The sequence below is a fragment of the Megascapheus bottae genome, chromosome 22 (assembly GCF_031878675.1).
Source record: "Megascapheus bottae isolate mThoBot1 chromosome 22, mThoBot2.hap1, whole genome shotgun sequence".
NCBI lineage: Eukaryota > Metazoa > Chordata > Mammalia > Rodentia > Geomyidae > Megascapheus > Megascapheus bottae.
The window spans coordinates 33804844-33826469 of record NC_143530.1 but is presented as its reverse complement, the minus strand read 5'-3'; the positions used below and the strand labels follow the sequence as shown (position 1 = coordinate 33826469).

Genomic DNA, 21626 nt, shown 5'->3' with positions numbered 1-21626 from the left:
CTTCATGGAAACAGCGGTGTATAAAATGAACATAGGTATGTGTCAATAAAACTTTATTTGCAGAAACAGGAGGAGACTGCATTTGGCCAATATAAACTATTTTTCTGATCCCTGCCATAGAACCACAGCTACCTAGAATGAAAGGTAAATTATGAGCTAAGCAAAAGCTCTAGCCACTTATACGTTCCGTTCATAAAAAAAAACTAAAGTTATTACATATTATTCTTTGTTTTCTTTCTTTACATACATGATTATATTCTGAAATGAAGAAAAAAAACATTGCGTCAATTCTTTCTATCACTCTTTTTCCTGAATGTCAATAAACCATACTGACCATCGTCTTCTGATAACAGAGTGCCTAGCCTCACATGTATCTTCTTTAAATACTACATCTACCTAGCAATATAAACACTTAGTAATTTTAGCATTTCCAAACAGAAACTACATACCTCAAATCTAAGTCTTATTCGCCCTTCTGAGCCTTTAGGTTTCAAATCTCATTGAAAATGGCACCATGAAAGAGTAAGCTGGGCCAATGACCATTTCTGCATGACCCCTTCTCATTCTACCAACATCCAAAACATGTACTTCCTTTAAAAATTCACCTCAAAGTTGCTGCTCAGTCCAGGAGCCAGGGCTTACACCTGTGATCCCAAGTACTCAGGAGACAACGATTATTGGGAGGATAACAATTAGAGGCCGGCCTGAACAAAAAGTTAGTGAATCTGTCTCAGCTAATAACTAGGTATGGTATTGTATACCTGCCCTTTCAGTCACAGAGTGAAGTATAAAGAGGAAAACTGTGGTCCAGGCTGACCTAAGCAATAAAAGGAAGTGGGGTGGGATGAGGGGGGGTGGGGTTAGGAGAGAAAGAAGAGGGAGAGGAAGAGCGGGAGTGACAGCGAAAGCTGAGAGGGGATGTAGAAAGAATGCCACTAAAATGAACATTCAGGTGCAACCTGTGTATACCCATGTTTTCTCCAATGGAGTTTTTCTAAGCAACTACATACCTATGGATATCAAGGGCCTACTCTAATGGATACTCTTCTCCATTTTAAATAAGACATCTTCATTTTAAATGCATCTAACTCAGCAAATCATGTAAGCAAACATCTTTAATGGACCAGATTATTCTTGTGAACAGCTTGGAAATTCCTTTGGCAGTTTGTGCTAGCAAATCCAACTTGGAGTAGTATATATAAACACAACTCTGAAATGGATTTTTAACTATCAGACTTAAAAGGGGGGGGGGGGAAAGTCCTTCTTATTCTGACCTCCTCAATAACCTCGGCCATGTATGTTGTTCTTAGCAAGCTTTGTTTTGTAACTGTGGAGTATCTGCAGTCTTGCAAATCAAGAAAGAGCTCCCTACTATCAATGCTAGCAAGTGTGAGTGTGACATGGTGGTTGCAAGCAAAGGAGCAAGAGCTGGAGCCGGCAGCTGTGACCCTGAGTAGGCACCATCTCGAGTATCTACAAAATGGGAACAGGGCCATACCCTCACCTTCAAACACGTAAAAGGCACTTTCAATACTGACAAAAGGATCCCTGGAAGCGTAGATCTTCTCAGCACTTATTAAAACTACCCAAAGCCAAGCACCAGTGGCTCAGACCTGTAATCCTAGCTACTCAGGAAGCTGAGATCTGAGGACCAGAATTTGAAGTAAGCCTGGGCAGGAAAATCTGTCAGACTCTTTTCAACAACTAACCGGCAAAAAGCCAGAAGCAGAGCTATGGCTCAAGTAGAGCTAGCCATGAGTAAAAAAGCTAAAGGATAGCACCCAGGATCTAAGTTTAAGGCCCTAGTACTAGCAAGAAAAAAAAAACTACATAAAACAGCTTTTTTTAATTCTTTCTTGCAACAAACTATAATTATGAAAAGCAGTAAGATTTTCAAAACACTTCCACTGGTAGTCCTAGCTACTTAAGAGGCTGAGATGAGGTTTGCTATTCAAGCCTGTCCAGTCAGGAAATCCTGTAAGACTCAACTCCAATTAACCCACCAAAGCCAGAAGAAAAGCTGTGGCTCAAGTGGTAGAGCACTAGCCTTGAGCACAAAGAGGCTCAGGAAGAATGTCCAGGCCCTTAGGTCCAAGCCCTGGGACTGGCAGCAAAAAAAAAAAAAAAAAAAAAAAAAGTTTCAAAACAGAAGCAGGCCAGGTGGTATCATCTCTCCTCTCAATTGCTCAAGGGGCTGAGGTAGAAAAACTGCTTAAACCCTGAAGCTATAGAGAACACTCTACATGTATTAACGCCATCAAGATACAAATAAGCTTCTCAAAGAGATCTGCATACTCATTCCTCTGTCTACCTTTATTTCTCATCTTTAAAGAAAGCTGAACTAAATAAACAATCCCCCAAAATCTTCCCCACGCACCATAACTCATGTAGGAGACACATGGAGGCTACCATAGAGCATGCCCTGATGCTCTGCTGGCCCCAGGCAGCTACCTTCCAGGTCCCAATGGGTCAGCCTAGTTCATTTTCTTTTGCATTTATTTCTTATCAGATCACACATTGCTCTAATTGTACGCTTAACCTACTTTATTTGGCTAGTGTCAGCAATAAGCAGTTACCAGCCTTTCCTGTTTTTTGTTTCACTGGCAAATCTGGAAGAATTGAAAAATAAGTAAATACAAGTACACTTCAAAACAATTAGAAGTATGTTTGGTTAAACTCATGTTGTAACCATCAAGACACAGAAATTACTAGCCACAGAAGTTAGCTTTGTATCCATCAGAAAGGTATCACTGTTATACAACCATGTTTCCACATCATGCTCAGGGACTTGAAAGTTAATTACATAGTAATTCTAGTTAGATGCTATTCCAACTACTTTGTGATGTTTTGTATTTTTAATAGATTTTGCACAGGAACAGAATCTGAGTAGTTTCTAGAGTGAATTTATCATAGAAAACCTCTAAGGGCCTTCTCAAAACTTTTCACAATATTACTAAAAAAATACATTTACAAAAGTAAAGCAGTTGTAAAAATGCTTTGTAAAAATAACTTGAATACTAAGTGAAAAAGACCACATTTGGTTGTAACTTTTTCTGCTTAATGAACAATGAAACATACTGGCATGTCTTATAACTGGTATATCATTAATATGCAAAAGAGTATTGCTTTTAATATGCAGAATAATATCACTAGCTAATACACAGAAATGTTTGAAAATGCAAAAATATCTGAAAGTAACTAAGTATTAATAAAAAGGCATTTAATTTATTCATAAAACGTTTCACAAATAACACAAGAACCAAGTTTAGCCCAGACATATTCAAATTACTACATTCTAACTCTGGAGCTTAAAAATATTTGTATATGATAGGAGGTTTTATGTGTATTATTCATTTTCCTACTCTACAGCAAGATAAAATTATACCCCATCAGAGCATACTTTGTACAAAGATGTTCTAAATAAAATCATTACTCTGGTTAATCATATTATTATATTTTATATTTGCTTTCAAAAAGAAAAAAAGTATTTTGCTAATGTTAATAAGCATTCCAAAAGCATCAAATAAGCTCTCATCGTGATCTGAAAAGTAATTATGTACAAAAAAAAAAGCAGCAGTGGTTTGCTATCTTAAATCTATTCTCAATTTTTATCCTTGCTCAACAGCTATAACACCCGGGGCTTTTCCATCTGTATCAGAAAAATCCACTCTTTGAATTATTCTTTATATCCTTTTAAACTAGTCACCTATAGACTTTAAAAAAAAATACACTGAGACTGTTTTTCCTACAAAATTTCTGACCTCTAAAATCATAAAGCTGTCAGCATAGAATGGCTGACCTAAGATCCATATGTAAAACATAATGTATAAACAGCAAGAATTCCATATGACATCTAGCAAAATTGCACGTATTCTACTTAAAAGATGAAAAAAATACCCCCTATATGAACAAGTACAGAATATAGGTTAATGGTGTAAGGCCTTATAAGAAGCCAGTAGAATAGGCCAATAAACTAATGGCAAATGAAAACATTCATCCCAATCTGACAAATCCTGAAATCAGGTTGGGTTTCCCTTGTCTCACCCAGAAGTGGGGCAGGTGACAAAGAGAGGACACCCACTTAGACTTTAAATAGAACACTCTGCTTAGATCCTGAATGATGTAAAACGTCAACATATTTTACAAGCTCAATACAATAAAACAGAAGAACTCCCAATCAGTTTCCTGAATATTAGATAGAAATTACAGATCTTCAATATAATCTCATTTAACAAGTCAAAAAATAACTATTTTTTAAAAAGCAAAGTCTGATTGAGGTTCAGTAGAAAAATCAAGGAGGTGGCATACAGCTCATGGATTTTCTGTCACAAATTATTTTCTGCTCTGATCGCCCTCTTCCAGATCCAGGACAAGAATAGGGAGGGAGTGCTACAATAAATGAGCACAAATTCTACTCTGTCTGCCGCATAAAGCACAATAAAAGGTTTCCTCTGTACACGATGCGTGTATAATCAGAGTATGACACAGAACAAAATGTAGGAGAAATAACAGGTCTTGTCCTGAACATTTTCCCTGTAGCAGTCATTGGAGCAAATGACTACAGTTACCCTTTTATCTAGTCATCCCCATTATCAGTTTTTTTGTTTGTTTTGTTTTGTGGGTCATGGGGCTTGAACTCTCAGCCTGGCCTCTGTCCTGGAGCTCTTCAGCTCAAAGCAACCACCCTACCCTGGAGCCAAGCCCCACTTCCCATTCTCCAAAGGTTAATTGGAGATAAGAGTCTCAGGTCCTTTTGTGCCCTGGCTGGCTTTGAACCTTGATCCTCAGATCTCAGCCTCTTGAGTAGCTAGGATTACAGGCATAAGCTGCTGTGCCTAGCCTGCTGAGTTTTATAGATGAGGAAACTGACATTCCATGTTCATCCAAGACTACACAGTCAATCCTAGCATGAAGCCAAACTCTTCAACTCCACGTTTACTTTTCTGGTTTTCTTTTTCTTTTTGGTGGGGGGGAGAGAGGGGTCAGTTGTAGAGATTGAACTCTAGGCCTAGGCACTGGCCCTGAGGTCTTCACCTCAAGACTACCACTCTACCACTTTGAGCCACAATACCACTTCCTGTTTTCTGGTTGCTAATTGAAGATAAGAGTCTCAGGGCCTTTCGTGTCCAGACTGGCTTTGAACTGTGATCCTCAGATCTCAGCCTCCTGAGTAGCTAGGATTACAGGTGTGAGCAACCGGTATCAGGCTAACTTCATGCCTACTAAACATACTAACTGCATAAACTATGAATCCCAAAGTGAAACTCCATAGTCAACCTAAGAATTACCAGTTGGTTTAACTGCTTAGTGGATTACAATTTTGTTTTATCACAAGTTTCTTAATCAGAGACTTCCAAGTATCAGAAGAAGCATTTCCTACTCAAGCTTCAAAAATATAAACAAACTTCACGACTACAAAACATCTTAACTCAGTTTGCAAAAAAGCGAACACATTCAAATATTCCTCTGTTGAACACAGATGACCAAAATAGTGTCTTCTGATATATTTACAGTTGGCAAAAATGAGGGATCTGTGAAGACTAAGTAGGATGCAATTCGGTAAGTGCAGAGGCATGCGTCATTCAGCAGCTCGGGCCTGCTGGAGATTTGTGGAGGGAGGGGGAAGAGATAAGGGAAGAAAAAACATGGTAAGTCTTTGGGAAAGATACCGCCCATGCAAGAAGATATGGGGCCGGGTAAGAGGTACCTTCCAGAAAGAAAGAAAGCACAGAAAGGTTGAATTTGTCTCCTGAGCTATTGGGATAGCAGATGGCTACACATCAGAGACAGACAAGAAACCCAAACTGTAACATCTCTCTGGCCAAACTTTGAGTGCTGCACCCCACCATGTAATGTGGATGGCGCCAGTGGTATTCATAATCAGATCAACCCCTTGGGTCATCTCTCACGGTACAGTAAAGTTGGCTGATAGGGGAGAAGAAAATTTATTGGTAGTGTGTTCAAAGCCAAATGCAATCAACAAATAAAAAAATTGTTACGCCACACCAAATATAGCAAAAGGTTACTATTTCACACAATGACTTCCAATCTTAAAGTAGATGAAGCTTTAAAATGTTAGGTCCAGATACAAAAAAAATGAGGGAAGACTTTATTTCTTTTCTCCAAAGCTCTGAAACATATTCATGATAACTGCTTTCCACCAAAAAAAAAAAAAAAATCCCTTCTCTTTTCTGGACCATAATCCCCTCAACTACATTACCCAAGAATCCAAGTACAGACCTAGGAAGGGGGCCAGGAGTTTGGGCCAGTGCTTGCCTAGCATGCACAAAGACCCACGTTCAATTCCTCGGTCCCACATATGTAGAAAAAACCCCAAAGTGGTGCTGTGGCTCAAGTGGTAGAGCATTAGCCTTGAAAAAAGCCCAAGTACAGTGCTCAGACCCTCAGTTCAAGCCCCCTGGCTGGCCAAAAAAAAAAAAAAGACCCAGGAAGGTAGGAAGGTTGATCCTTCCCCAAGTGAGAGATTACTAGCTCCCCAGGACCACGCGTGGGTGCTCAGGCCTTGGTAATGACCCTATCGCAGTCTAGAAATCCTTCTCTGAAGAAACCCACCCTGAGCTTGAGTTAGTGAAAATTGGCATGGAGGCATCCTACACATATAATTTGAGATTTGAGGTATTAATCTTTTACTGCGGGATATCAAATTCAAGACTTGTATCTCAAAGAAGGCAAGCGGGAGGCAGTGAGCTGGGCAATCACAGCACACAGACAGAAGCAGCACACACAAGCGGGGAAGGGACTTTGGGTCTGGCAGTGAATGTCTCTCTCCCCATCTGTACTTCTGTAAGAGATGTCTTCTGTAAACTGTTGCAGATGATCATAGGAAACTCGCAACATGGTATGCCAAACTGTCGGTTATTATGCTTACAAGTCAAGTAGGTGTGTCTATCCTGCTAACTTCCACTCCCAACTCTTCCCAAAACAGCATCCTTGTGACTTCTTCAGCAGGTAGGTAGAAATAGGTCCATTTAAGGCACTCCAGGTAAGTGCTTTCTTCTCTATGCCTTTTCCTAGAACTGGAAATTTCCTCCCATCTAGCCTACTGAGTGGATTAACATGGTTCAGACCATCTCCTCCAAAAGTCTACCCTAGGCTGCATCAAAACGCCCCCTCCTCTGGAAGCACCAACATGGCTTCTTTGTGTCTCTTGCTGCCTCATGCACTTGTCTACTTTTACCTTTCCTTTAGTAGCAAAGAGCTCATAACTGCCCACTTTAAGCAACTATGATAGACTAGAACCCAATGTATTTCAGGTCCTCTTAGAAAACCAACTCTCATAATTTTGGAAAGGATTTTGTATTTAAATATTTTATAATATATATGTTTACCATTTCTGATGCAACGACTAATTTATAAATATGAAAACTGCACCTTGACTTATGGCTTATGTACCATTATTCTATCCTGAAGTGAAAACATCCTAAGGTGAAAGTGTATTTCCCACATCCAACCTACAACTGCCCTAGCTTAGCAAACCAGCACACAGGGGCATATCAGCTGTTAATCTCATGACTACAAGGCTGAGTAGGAGTGAGGACTTCTTCCTTATTCCTGCAAAAGATCAAGACTGGATAGGATCAAAGTATCATTGTTCTGGTAAATTGTCAAAATCTGAAATATCTACTGGATGTGTATTGCTTTTACACACCATTGTACAGTTTATAAATCCTAAATTAAACCATCAAGATTCTAGGGCTGTTGATACGCATTGGCAAATGTTTTTACTACCATCAGATAGCTAGGACAGGGAAACTTAGAACGAGGTGCTCCCTCTGGATGCATAAACCTTTCCTTTAGGAAGGGACTGGAGGTCCAATTCCCCCTTGAGCAGGGCAGTAGGGCTCAGTACACTAACCGAGAATAAAGGTCCCCATTTTATTAAGTTCAGATTCTAAGTGACAGAGACAGGCAGTTTTGATATGACTAAAAAACCAGACTCCGAAACGCTACACTGAATATTCTCTCCCTAAATCTCACCTCGTTAGACACTGGTAGTAAATCAGCAGTTCCAATTTGGGCTGGAGGCATTTACCTCTGTCGCCAAGAGTTCTAGTGCTTTCTTAGGTAGGAAACAAATACCGCTTCCAGATTCAAGCAGGTTGTGAAGCTGACCAAATTTCCAAATACCACTTTATGACATCTGGCCAAAATTTGTCTATCCAAGAAACATTTTTCAACTAATCTATTTGATTTTTAATTTACTTCTTATCATATATATATATATATATATTATGCTTCAAATACTTCTTCTTCTAATGGTAATAAATGCATCCATACACTGAATAACCAGGTTTCAGACACCAACAGGCCACATATATGACAGTGGTCTCATTATACAAACCAGGCCACACTAAAGCTACCAGCACAAGCACGTTCTATGCAGCATTATCTATCATAGCCAAGAAATGGAATGAACTCAGATGCCCCAGAGTGGACGAATTCTAATCACCCATCAAAAAGAATATTATACCATTCATAAGGGAAAAAAAATACTCAGCAAAGTAAGCCACACCCAAAAAAAGGTAGCTCATTTATGTTAACTAGAACATACCTATAAATCTACAAGTAAACACACTGGATGGCATAAGAAGATAAAATACACTGAGATACAATAAATTATACAGGTCTCTAGGTATTCACACAAAGTGAGACCAAACAAATCCATTCTTAGGAAAGGGTCACATAGGAACAATAGCTTATGTGCATCTGATCAGATAAAATAATACTTTACAAAATGAGCTCTAGAAAATGCAAGTGGTGTTTTTTTCTTGGTGGCTGTCTTTGTTTTCATTTCCCTTTGTTTTAGTTGTTCATTTATCTGTATTTTGGAGAGTCAGGAACACGGAGGACAAAGGGTGAACAGATATAGCAGTGGTACTCACTAGACACTTTGTTGAAAATAAACTATATAATGTGTAGGTGGAAATAGGAGGGAAAAACAGAGAGGGGGAGAGGAGTAACATTGTACAAGCAAAATAAACCATTTATATGACTTATCTAACTGTAAACCTTCTGTAAATCACCTTTGTAATCACAATAAATACATGAAAAAGAATTTAATGAAGCTAAAAAGCTCCCATCACCTAGTAACACTGTAACACAAAGCATCATTTACATACAAACACTACACTGCCAGTAATATAACCACAAAAAAACATACAATAATGTATAGAATATACCTAGCAATGATAATAAATGAGCAGGCAGTAGTTTATGGATTTACCATGCTATAGTTTTTAATCACCATTTCAGAGTTTAATCCCTATATTTATTTAAAAATAAATTATTAGCTTGATGCCAGTGGTTCACACCTATAATCTAAAGTATTTGAGAAACTGCCATCAAGAGAACCAAGGTTCAAGGCCAGTCTGGGAAGAAAAATTTGTCAATCCATAGCTAGGCGAAGTGGTGCACACCTGTCCCTCCAAGCTATGAGAAGAACTGCAAAGCAAACTAGCCCAGACAGAACATGAGCTCTCATCTCCACAGAGAGAAACTTGACATGACATTGCATAGTTATATCTTGGCTATGATGGGAAGCCAAAAATAAGTTGTCTAGGTACATGGCTGGTCAGGAAACAAGATTTTATCCTAAAAATTAATCAGTAAAGCCTAAAATAATCAGATCTGAGGTTCAAAGCCAGCCCAGACACAAAAGTCCCTGAGATTCTTATCTCCAATTAACCACCAGAAACCAGAAGTAGTGCATTCGAAATGGCAGTGCTAGCCTTGAGTTGTAGACTTGGGGTCAGTGTCCAGATTCAGAGTTTAAGCTCCACAAACAACAAAAAATATTAACAATCGGTAAAAACCAAGACTAGAGGTTTAATTCAATGGTAGAACACCTGTATCAAGAGTGAAGCCCTAACTTCAAACCCCCAAACTGGAAGAAAAAAAGCTATTCTAAAATAGCAGAGGCAGGTTCTTCAGAAGAGATTCCAGCGAAAGGCAGGTTAGCACAGGTTACCAGAGGTAACAGCTCTAGCCAAATTACAATCCTTGAACAGTAGCTAGCAGGACAAGATATAGAGACAAACGATGAAAGAACCCTGAAATAACTACGGATCCTCCAAGGTCAAAGCTACTGTGTGTGGTCTTGAATTTTTAACAGAAAACAATCAAACAAGGAAAATAATCTTTATAAATAGAAAATGACTTAGAGAACAAGGACATCAAAACCACTTCTGTAAAGCAGTACAGTGGATCTGCATTTTAAACTGAGCAGGATCTAAGTCAAAAAAAAGTTGTTACATTTTCCTTTTAGGTTATCAAGTTAAAAAAAAAATGTAACCTTAGTTGGCTAAGGTTAATTTACTCTTGAAGAAAATTATACACATCTGGTGTTATCTTCAGCATGCAGTGGTGCTGGAGTTGTCTACAGCGGTGCCACAGTAGTACCCTAGGAATTCACAGTCACCCCACTTCTCTCATCTACTCACTCTAGGCAACTTCTAGCACTGCAACTCTCACTCACAAAGGTATCTGAATGATATACCATTTTTAATCTTTTAGACTGCCCTTTCTGTGTTTAGATATACACATGCTTTCCATGTGTTACAAATGCCTCCACATTAAGCATAGTAACACACAGCCCGTCTATAGCCCAACAGCACTAGGCTAGACCATACAGCCTAGGTATGTGGCAGGCTAGACCATCGGGGTTTAGGTAGATATACTGTTATGTTTGTGCAATGAAAGCCCCTAACAGTACATTCTCATTATGCAGCTCTACTACTAACTGATGCAGACTATACTTCATAAAATACTTCATTACATTTAGAATTAGTTCTTTGACTAACACTGGTACATTCTCATCTAATCTACTTGACTTAAATGTTAAAAATAACTGCTATTCCCAGTGGGCAAAGTATATTAGAAGAATACAAATCTTTTCATAAATTATGCTTACTTTCCTAATATCAAAGTAAATCTTTACACTTAAGATAAAATAGTCTTAGTATGAAATCTATGTGTATGCACATAAATACATATAAACGTACACCCCCATACCTGTATGTACATAGGTATATATTAGTAAATGTATATATGTTGCAGTTAGTCTGTTACTCTGTCCTAGGTTGCAGGTAAATGTCAACTACAACTCTACTTATTTTATGAATCTACATTACAGAACAGTACATAAATCTAAAAAAAAGTACAGGTGGGGAGGAGATGTGGTTCAGTAGTAGAGCACTTCCCTGCAATGCATGAGGCCTGAGTTTGATTTCAAGTACTATTTGGGGTTTTTTTTGCCAGTCCTGGGCGTGGGCTAAAGGCCTGAGCACTGTCCTTGGGTTTTCTCAAGGCTAGAGCTCTAACACCTGAGCCACAGCACCAGTTCTGGCATTTTTTTCTATGTAGGTGGAACCGAGGAATCGAACCTGAGTCTTCGTGCATGCTAGGCAAGCACTCTACCACTAGGTCAAACTCCAGGCTCTGATTTCAAATACCATTAAAGAAATGTTTTTAAAGGTATGAAGGAAGAAAGGGCAATAAAACACAAAGTTCATAGTGGTGTGAGTGGGAAAGAATATCAACCATTCGGTTTGTATTTCCTTGATACCAATAAAGTTTTTGCTAAGAAACATTCATTCTTAGCTTTTGATATCCAGTGATGGACTGGGAAAGAATTCTAACTTCATCAAACATAACTAATTCATTCAACATGTACTTAAATTCCCTCAGAGAAAAGAACTGTGTAGGTCAATGGAACTGAAGAAAAAGAGCTAGCCATGTTTGCCTGTTGCAGTTCTGAGGACTGATCCTCATTTTAGGCAAACCCTCAACCATTTAAGCCAAATCCCCAGGAAAGCAGGACAAGCATCTAATCAATATACCTTTCTGACACCAAAGACATAGTTTATTAAAATATTTTTTGTATTTATTTTTACTGAAGACATAAGGCCTTACCGCGTAGATTTCTGGGATGGATCTGCTTTGTTCGAGGCATTTTGTTGGGCTCAGGAGTTTTTTCTTCTTAGAAATTGTAGGAAGAGCAGGTCACAAAAAGGTGGCTCCATAAACTCAGTGTACATCAGTTAATCCATGCACTATAAAAAGGAAAAAATAAACAAAAACCACATTTGACCACCTTTAAGAAAAAAGTACTTCAAAATTTAGAGTTTAGTATAGCCTGGCCCTAAACTCAAGGGGGAAAAAAAAAATCTGGGTACTACAAAATATGACTAAGTTTTAGAGAAATATAGAACAGGTTACTTTGCCAGTATTTGGGAATTCTCATTAAAAAAAAAAGAAAAAAGTCAATTTACCCTTATCAGACAAGACTGAAAAAAGAGACACTGTTTTAAACTATTATTAGCAGGGACAATTAAAGGGTAGATGGGGACTACAAAAAGATTGCAACTCCATCTGCCCATTTATGAGGACAGGCAACTTGTCCAAATCTTCTTGATTAACAGTTGACTCAGTTAATGTGAAGTTGCTATGATGGCTGCTAAGCAGTCACTGTAATCCTCTCATCACGACACACAGTAGGGCTGCATTCTCTGTTGCAGCATTCAGGGATCACAGTAAGATCGACCCCAGAGCACTCTGTGCCCTGACCCAGGATATCAAATTGGACAAGAGTTCAGCTCCCACAAACACAAAATGATCTGGCTGCACAAACAAAAAAGAAAAATAGCCGTTGTTTTTTTAATGCCACTGTCTTGACCATTATCTTTTTAAAAACTTATCTGAATGTGCACCATGCCAAATAACTTTTATCTCCCCCAAAGAGGCCACCTTCATCTTTCATTCTATAAGATTCTCTCGAGGACCCCTGAGCCAGAATCTTAGTTTTAGCTTACCACAACAAAATACAAAGATGTGGGCACTGAAACAGTGTTTAATCATGGTATAAATACCACAGAAAGGGACAGCAATGTTTTCTCTGAAAGTACTATTATATCTTTTGCTGTACAAGAAACAAGCACCTACTATTTTCCTAGTACTTCCTACAAAGTACCTAATTTAAGCCTAACACTATCTGACACCAAACCCAAGTTTGGAGAGCACTTTAAGAAACCTAAGATTAGCAACTAAGAAATACAAATATGGCGCTCCATGACTCAGTTATTCTTTGCTTTTGTTTCTGCTTTTCAAGAGGAGGCCTAGCACATCAAGTCAGGGCTGCAAGCTCTGTCATAACCAAACTGGGTTCAAGGACAGGCTTCCCCCCCCCCCCACACTGTGTGGCTGAAGTCAAGGTACTTAATTAACCTCCCTACAGATCAGATTTCCCAACTGTAAAACCAGGAAACATTACCCACCTTGGAAGGTTGTTGTTATAAAACTACACAATGTAAAACACTTGGCCTGTCGCACACAACTCATTCCCCTTAGGCTGAACCGATGTGGAAAAAGAATGTATCTAATAGTCTGAAGAGAAGGGTTTCTTTTTTCTTTTTTTCAGCTAAGAAATTGCAGGGGAACGATCTTGAACCAACATCTGTGTTTGGCTCCTGGGTAGTTCTCATGACGGAATAGCACATCATTTTTAAGGACTAGCAAGGTGTGAAGGAAGGGTCTGCTCAGGGCCATCTACTTCACGTGGCATCTGACTAAACCGAGCTGAAAGAGACACACAGACACCTCAGCTCCCCGTACTAGGGGGGCACAGCGAGGTTCTGGTTCCACAGAGCATTCAGAGGCACGAGAGCCAAATAAATCCTGAGAATGCTGAGCTCCACCGCGAAGTTTCCCCGAGCGCCAGCACGGCCCGTGCTCACGCCAGCCTCGGGGTGAAATAATGCCCATTCCCCACCCGTCACACCTGCCGCCCCTCGCCGTCCACCCCACGCTCAAACCCAGGTGGAGGGGTGGAGAAGGGGATTCTTTTCTTCAAAAGACAACAGCGCGGTAGACTAAGACGAGGGAGAAATAAATACTACACGGAGCAAGGGGGGAAAAAAAAGGGACATGATCCAAAGAAACAGGGACATGATCAAAAAAAAAAAAGCGGAAAGCCAATTACAAGGAGGGGGGGAGGAAGAGGGGAAAAAAAAGGAAAAAAAAAAAACATGAATGAATGTGGAGGGCGGAGCCTGGGAAAACCCCTTCTGCAACGCTGCACGGAACAAAGCGCTTTGCATGCCAGAAGGAGGAGGGCATGGAAGTGCCATCGCGGGGAAGGAGCCCGGAGTGGATGCGGGAAGCAGGGAGGAGGAGATGGGGGAGGGAGATGGGGGGAGGAACGGGGGGCGAGGCGAGCGCGGCAGCCCCGAGACTCCTCCTCGCCCCAGCTCCGCCAACGCCCCCCTCCCCTCTCCGAGCCAGCCAACTCCTTCCCCGACCTGACCCCCAGCCCACCCGCCAACCCCCAGCCCCGCAGCGGCGGGCGCGCACTCGCAACCCAGAACGAAACTACCCAGGTGGTCACGGAGTAAATAAGCACTTGGAGCGAAGAACGAAAAGGAAAAGGGGGTGGTGGGGAGGGGGAGGGAATAAATAAATAAAGCCACAAAGCCGGGAGGTTGGGAAGCCGAGGCCTGGTCTCCCTCACCGCCACCCCCTCCATCCTCGCAAAACGCATCTGCGGCTGGCAGGCTGGATCCCCTCCGTACCTGCGGGGCTCGCAGGACCGCAGCCCCGGCCGGCCGCCCGCGCGCGGCGAGGACGCCCCGAAGTGGCAAGTGGCTCCCGCACGCAGCCATCCCCTCTGCAAGGTCGGTGGTTGCACACGCACGCACACACACTCACACACACACACGCGCGCCCCCCCCGCACGCCGAGGGGGAGGTGGTCCTGTCCTCCCCTTACCAAACCCCCCTCCCCAACACACCCGCTCCACCGCGCCGCCCGCCCCAGCTGCAGCGCCCCCGCCGCGGAGCCCGCGCCGAACCTGCTGCCAGGACGCCCGGCGGAGCCGCTGCCGCCGCAGCCGGCCCTGGAGCTGCGCTGCTGATGGCGGCAGCCGCGGCTGGGGATCTCGGCGACCCCCCGTGCGGTGGCGGCGGCGGCGGCAGGGCCTGGGATCCCCCCTCCCCCCGACACACACCCCCACTCCCGCCCCCCTCCCCTTCCACTTGACAACCTCAAACACAAACAGAACCTCTTCCAGCAGCCGCGGCTCCCCCGGTCCCCGGCTCCGTCCCCGACCCCGCCGCCGCCGCCCCGGCACCAGCCACAGCAAAGGCCGGAGACTGGCGCTCACACCACCCGGCACTGAAATATTAAACAGGGGAGCGGGCCGGGGGCGGGGGGGAGCGCCGGGCGCGCGGGCGGGGGCCGCGGGCGCCGGGCGGGGGAGGCGGCGGCGCCCGGCGGCGCTCGGGGCCGAGGCATGGTCGAGGGCCCCCGCCGGCGCGGCAGGGGGCGTCCGGGACGGGGCAGGCCGGGGTGCGCACCCCGGCGGCTCGGCCCGGCGGACCCCGGGGCCCGGGCGGGGTGGGGGCGCGGGCTTTACCTCTCCCCCCCGGGCAGAGTAAGGCACGTTTAGCGTCTTTGGGGCGGGCGGGAGGCGCGCGGGCCGGCGGCGCGGGGGGCGGGGGAGGCCGAAGGTCGGAGGCTTTCCCGCGGGTGGGCGGGGCGGCAGGGGATCCCCGGGGGCGGGAGGCGGGGAGGCCGCGACGCGCGGGCGCGGGGCGGGGTGGGGGCGTCCCGGAGTGGAGGGTGGGGGGGCCGGGAGGGCGGGCTGGCTGCTGGGGGGAGGAGTGGGGGGGAGGGAACACCGGCTAGGCTTCTGGACACGCCCGCCGAAGCCCAAGCTCGGGGCCGGGCTTAGGTGTCCCCGGCCGGCCCCCCCATCGCAGGAAGCCGGTGCCTCGGGTCTCCCGGGTAGGGCTGCCCCAGACCCCGCCTGTCCCGGCCGCCCGCCCCGCCGGCCTGGGCGAGGAGGGAGGGGGGGAGAGAGGACGCGGAAGGAGGCGGTGGCGCGGCCCGAGGGGGAGGGGCGGTTAGGGACGCGGACACCGCAGTCGGGGGTCTCGACGACCCCGGGGAGAGCGAGCGGCGGGCGGGCCCGCAGGTGGGGCGGCCCGGGGGAGGCCCGGCGGGCGGCGCAGTTGAGGGCGGTTGGTGTGCGGGGAGGGGCGGGGCCGGGCGGGGCCGGAGTTTCTCTTTACCGTCTCTTTACTTTCTGAAGCAGGATGTGGGCCGGCCCGGTGACGTCATGGGGTCTCCCAGCCCCGCCCCTCGCCCGGGCCGCGGGGGGAGGGGGAGGGGGGAGACCCAGCGGAGGAGGGCGGGGCCGGGGGGGAGGGGGACCCCAAGGGGGTTTCCTCAGCAACGCATTGAAAGGGGGAAATTAAAAAAAAAAAAAAAAAAGAAATCATTGTGAAACTTGAAGCTCATTAACTCGGAAAAACAACTTTAAAAAGAAAACGCGCGGGGGAGGGGCGGGCGTCCGCCGGGGGAAGGGGACTGGTCCCTAACCCTGAACCGAAACCGCTTTTTTCTGTTGGGTGTGTTTTGGGGTGGCCGAGGTTCTATTAAAAGAGGCGAGGGAAACCAAGGTTATTCCAGACGCCGCTCCGAAGCCGGCCGGTGCTTCCCGGAGCCCGAGCTGGGAGCGCCCGCCGCACAGCCGCCCGGTGGGGGTCTGAAGAAGGGGTTCAGGCCTGGGCTGCGGACCGGGGCTGCGGACCGGGCCTGCGGACAGCTTAGGGCGGAGAGCCCGGGGAGGGGGGGATAGTGGAAGTCTTGACCGTAGGCCAGAGTTTGCCCCGTGGGCTGCTGTAGAAAAGCCCTGGAGGAAGCAGGGCTTAAGGGTCTAAATCCACTGAGAAGCAGAAGGGACTGGAAGGTTTTCGGTTATTTCCTAAAGAACACTCTGTTTAGGGATCACCAAGGCCAAACTGAACAAAATCACAGGCAGTCTTCACGAGCCACCTCGAACTTGGGAGGAATAGAGTAAAACGAAGAAATTAATGTTTAAAAAAAGAAAACCAAACCGTTTCCCCTTTTAAGGAAGAGCAGTACGAAACGACCATACACGCCCACCGAGGCAGCTGACCATCTGTGCAAACAGGAATGATTCTGTTCCCTGGAGCTTGTATAAAGACGTCGGGGGTCTCTCCTGCGAGGGTTGCCCCCCCCCCCAATTCCCTTCAGGAAATCCTTCCTTTTAGCTTCAATGGAGCTAAGAAAAACTCAAAAGCTCCAGAGTGGGGTTGATTAAAAATGGAACACTCAGAAATGGCCAGTCAGAGCCAAAAATAATATTATGCAAAGGGATAAATCTGCGCACCCAAAAAAAAAAGGTATATTTGGTTGAAGGAGGAAAGATCATTCAACTGCAAATAGAATGTTCAGCGTGCTGTGCTAACAATGAAACATTGCGATTTTTAATTTTTTTTAAATATGTAACCACCTCCTTTAGGAAATGAAGGGATACCCAATGAGTTGAAATCCATCCATCTATCCGTCTATCTAGTTAGCTAATTCCTCAACTGGGTCATTTAGTCAAAAACAATACGCCACTAAATGTGCAATTGTAGTAATAATTAGGATAGACTGCCATGAGAATGATTTTGTGTTGACACTTGGGATGTAAAAAAGAGTAACTGCGTGAATTTTTTTTTCCTTCAGGAGACTTTTGGGCACAACAGAACTAGATAATACCAACAGTGTGGATTCAGGAATTAGGGCTGCAATGAGCTTTTGAACAAAAGACACATACAGTTTTTTTTTTAATTGTAAGGGATGTTCTGCATTATTCCAATGTATTTTCTGGGCCAAGTAGCAAGACCTGAAACTTTTTTTTTGAGACCGACACAATACAGAACCTTCCCAGTTACGTCTGTAAGATTTTCCTAACTCCACTTTCTTTGCCTACAATTCTGGCTTCCTAGATAAAAGATGGCCAGGGAAATGCAGCGAGGTTACAAAAATATAAAATGTTTCCTGTCCTGTGTGGCCACAAAACACTATAGCCAAGTCAATGCAGGTCATCGAAATCTATCAATGAGGTGGTTTTCCCGAGCCAGAGAATTAACGTGGATGGTAAACGCAGTTGGAACTGTCAAAAAGAAAGAAAGAAAGAAAAAAGAAAAAGAAAAAGCTTGTCACAATGGGGTGGAGGGTGGCCACTGTACAAGGCACAGGGAAATCCCAGGGCCCAGACCGGCTCAGTGAGCAACCGCGGTGCACCCTCGAAGGAAGTGGGGCTCAAGGGGGTGCTATGCAAGCATCTGTCTGGCTGAGCACCTGGAGGACCGCACACCGCGACCCCCCCCCCAGCCGCGTCCCCCGCCCGGGTTCCCACGCAGCGGCCCGGCCTTCCCCGCTCGCGCTCCCCCCTGGCGCGGCCCCGGCCCTCGGCCCTGGGAGCGGCCGGGCTGCGCCACCGGCCCGGGCGTCCGTGGCCACGCGGAGATCCCGGAGGTTCCTCCCCGCCCGCCCGGCCCTCCCCTCCGCCCTCCGCGCGCCTGGGCTTCCCCGTCCACCGCCGGATCTCCCCCCCCTTCTCCTCCCCCTCCTCCTCCGGGCGACCCGGCCACCCAACCTTTCCCGTTACCCCCTGTCAACCCCTCTCCCCGCGCCCCCCCTCCCCGCGCCCCCCTCCCTTCCAGGTCCGGGCTCTCCCCCAAGCCAGGAGCCAGAAGACAAAAGAGAAAAGAAAGAACTTGCCCGAACTGCCACGCCGAAGTCCGCTCCCAAGCTTCCTGGGTTGAACTTTTCATTTTAAAAACAACAAAAGCAGAAACCAGAAGCCTCCCCGGGTTGGAAGTGGGCGTGAGAGGAAATGCTCGGGGGAGGCGCCTCAGCCCCTGCCCGCCGCGCCCCCCCCTCGGGCCCCAGCCCGGGGCTTTGATGTGATCGCGCGGGGGGGGGGGGGCCGCCTGCGTGGGTCCACACCTCGGGCGGGCGCGTGGGGCCGGGGCCCGCAGGTGGTCAGGGCAGAGGGCGGCCCACGCGAGCCCGGCCCACGCCAGCCGAGACCCCCCCACCCCCGCCCCGCGCAGCCGCCCCGCCGAGCTGGGGCCCTGCAGGGCGCTTGGCGCACACACCTGCCCAGACACCTCCAGCCTCAGATTCCTTCTCCCGCGACCCCTCCTCCTATGGTGTGGACTCCCCGGGGGTTCCGCTGTTCACATCTCACGTCTGGAAAGTAAATAGCATTTTTGTCTTCTGAGTGGCATCGCCTTGAAGAAACAGAAATGTACCTCGGAACAGGGTCCGCTACCTTTCCACTCACGTTGTGGAAAGCTTTTGACTTTTGATTTTATTCGTATTATCTGGACACTGGGAGAGACTGGATATATTTTTAGGTTAACCGTCTCAGGACCATCACCAACAAAGCACTACCAAAAGATCCTTTGACACCCACCACCACCACCAACCACAGCAAGCATCCTCAGCCTTAAACCCACTTTATGACGGCAGCAGCCAGTGTCAGGCCTTGTCTCTGGGAGTTTACAAATCAAAGGAGGCAGCAGAAACACAAGGGGGAAAAAAATACCAGGGGGAGAGGAGGAGGAGGAAGAAGATACAAGCAACAACTTATAAACAGCCAGTTCAAGTCCTACAAAGTTATTTACACGGTTATTGAGAGGCTTCTTGTTGGGTGGAGAGCGGGGATCTCCTCAGAGTTCCAGCCCAGGGTGAGTTCTCAGTTTAATTGAGGAAAGTTCTTTGAGACTTGCCAATGGTACCAGAACAGTATTCCAGAGGAAGAAAATAAGCTTGAAGGTGAAAATGAGGGAACTGTGGGTGGTGATTTTTCTAACCAGAGTAGAAAGTCCAGGAAAAGGTGAAACAAGGGACACTCGAATTAGGACACTTGTGAAAGTGAAAAGCAAGTTCTTAATCATTATACCCAGAGAAGAGAGAGCCACCTGAACTGGGCCCTCTCTTTGGGGAAGGATGAGATTTGAAGACAGAATGAGCAGACACCACACCACCAGTGAAGAACTGACTCTTCATTTGGAAGGGATTAAGACATTCTATTGCAAACAGTTGGTAGTGGTTTGCAGACATCTGGATTGAGAATCGTCTTTTTTTTGTTTTTTCAAGAAAGTTATTATTGCTGATAGATTTCGAATAGAGATAGAAGCTGGGTACAAAAAAATTGCAGGGTCATAGTTACAGGCCTGCTGGTCATGATTATGGATCCCTGAGAGTTTATAGCCAGCATGGCCTCCTCTATGAACTGTCTTCATCTCAACCACAAACCCATCCTACACACAAAGGTACAGAGACCAAACTTACTCAGCACTTCCAAAATGCTAATTAATCTGCTAAAAGCCATAAAACTAGCAAACAGTAAATCTATGATGGAAAACTTGAAAAGATTCTGATGCTTAGAGCTAAAAGATTATTTTTAACAGACTACAATAACTTGTTTTAACTCTTCAACAGTTATGGAGAAGAGAGGATACATGGAAGGTGTATTGGTCTTCTGGGGCTTGAACTTGGATCCTGGACACTGTTCTTGAGCTTTTTTCCTCAAGGCTATCACTCTATTACTGGAACTACAGCTCCAACTCTGGCTTTATTTTCTTCTTCTTCTTTTGATAGTCGATTGAAGATTTAAAAAAAAAAATCTCCTGGACTTTCTTGCCGGGGCTGGCCTCAAATTGCAATCCTTATATCTCAGCCTCCTGAATAGCTAAGATTACAGGCATGAGCCACCAGCTCTCAGTTCCCATTATGTTGGGTTGTTTTTTTTTTTTAATCTGCGGTTTCAAGTCTTGAGAACTTGGCAGATTGTGTGATGAAAATGGAGTTGTTAGGATGATGTGATACGTAAGAGAAGAGTGAATTTAGGTTTAAGAAGGACAATTTCATTTCACACTTCTGCCAAAGTTAATAGTGTTAATTGTTTAAGAGACACAATCAAAAGGAGACCAATCTCTAACTTTGTTGAAAATTGCCACTTCAGTGACAGGTATAATAATACTTCATTCACCACCTGTTAAAGAGAAAGAAGACAGAAGTAATACATGCAGATTTTTTGTTATTGTTGTTTATTCTGATGATACTCTCAGGCCATTCGGGGGTTGGATTTTTTTAAAAAATAATTCTCAGAACAATGACTCAATATTTGGGTACCCAATGTTATGGGCAAGGTCTTGGAGATATAAGCATAACTACATAGACATAAAAATCTATGATAGTGTATATACTCTATAGACATAATGTTTTATTACATAGATTATTGCTTAATTTTAATTATGTTCCAAAACCTAAGTGCCAGTGATTGTATACAGAGATTCCCTTCTTAAATACTTGTTTGTTAAACATAACATTTGAAATAGCATGTAAAAAGCAATGTTAATAAATGCTTTAATAAAAAAAATCATATGTATGCTTAACACACAAAAAAATAATTCTCTCTCACTTTGTGCTCCTATTAGCCTAGTTTGAGATGTTGAGATTTTCCTATTGATGCTTTTTCATGTCACTAGCCACTATGACCAGCTGTTAGGCAAGATGGAGTCTCAAGAACTTTTATTGTTTGTTTCTTGTCTTGGTGTTTGAACTTAAGGCCTTATATTTACTGTCCAGGTGTTCTTACTGCTGAGAGAGACTTCTAGACCCATACTTAAACCGCCTGCTTCACTATGTTCATTCTGTAACGTGCCAAGGAACTCTAGAAATGGAGTGAACAGCATTCTACAAAAGAAATACAACCTTGTTCTTGATCTAAAACTGTGGAAAAC

At 44.9% G+C, this 21626-nt stretch overlaps 1 protein-coding gene across 2 annotated transcripts in view; it reads right to left on the bottom strand.

Moving 5' to 3' along the window:
- Hivep1 (HIVEP zinc finger 1) overlaps window positions 1-15174 on the bottom strand; it is a 112374-nt gene extending 97200 nt beyond the window's left edge. Inside the window, exons 1-2 of one of the 2 annotated variants that reach the window (XM_090356489.1) lie at window positions 15074-15174; window positions 11932-12071 (exon numbers count right to left, since the gene is read on the bottom strand). In XM_090356489.1, coding sequence (XP_090212615.1) covers window positions 11932-11971 — 40 coding nt within the window. In that variant the 5' untranslated portion in view covers window positions 11972-12071; window positions 15074-15174. Of the gene's footprint in view, window positions 1-11931; window positions 12072-15055 lie in introns of both variants that reach the window. The other variant, XM_090356488.1, reaches the window with a different exon arrangement.
- Between the last annotated feature and the right edge of the window lie 6452 nt (window positions 15175-21626).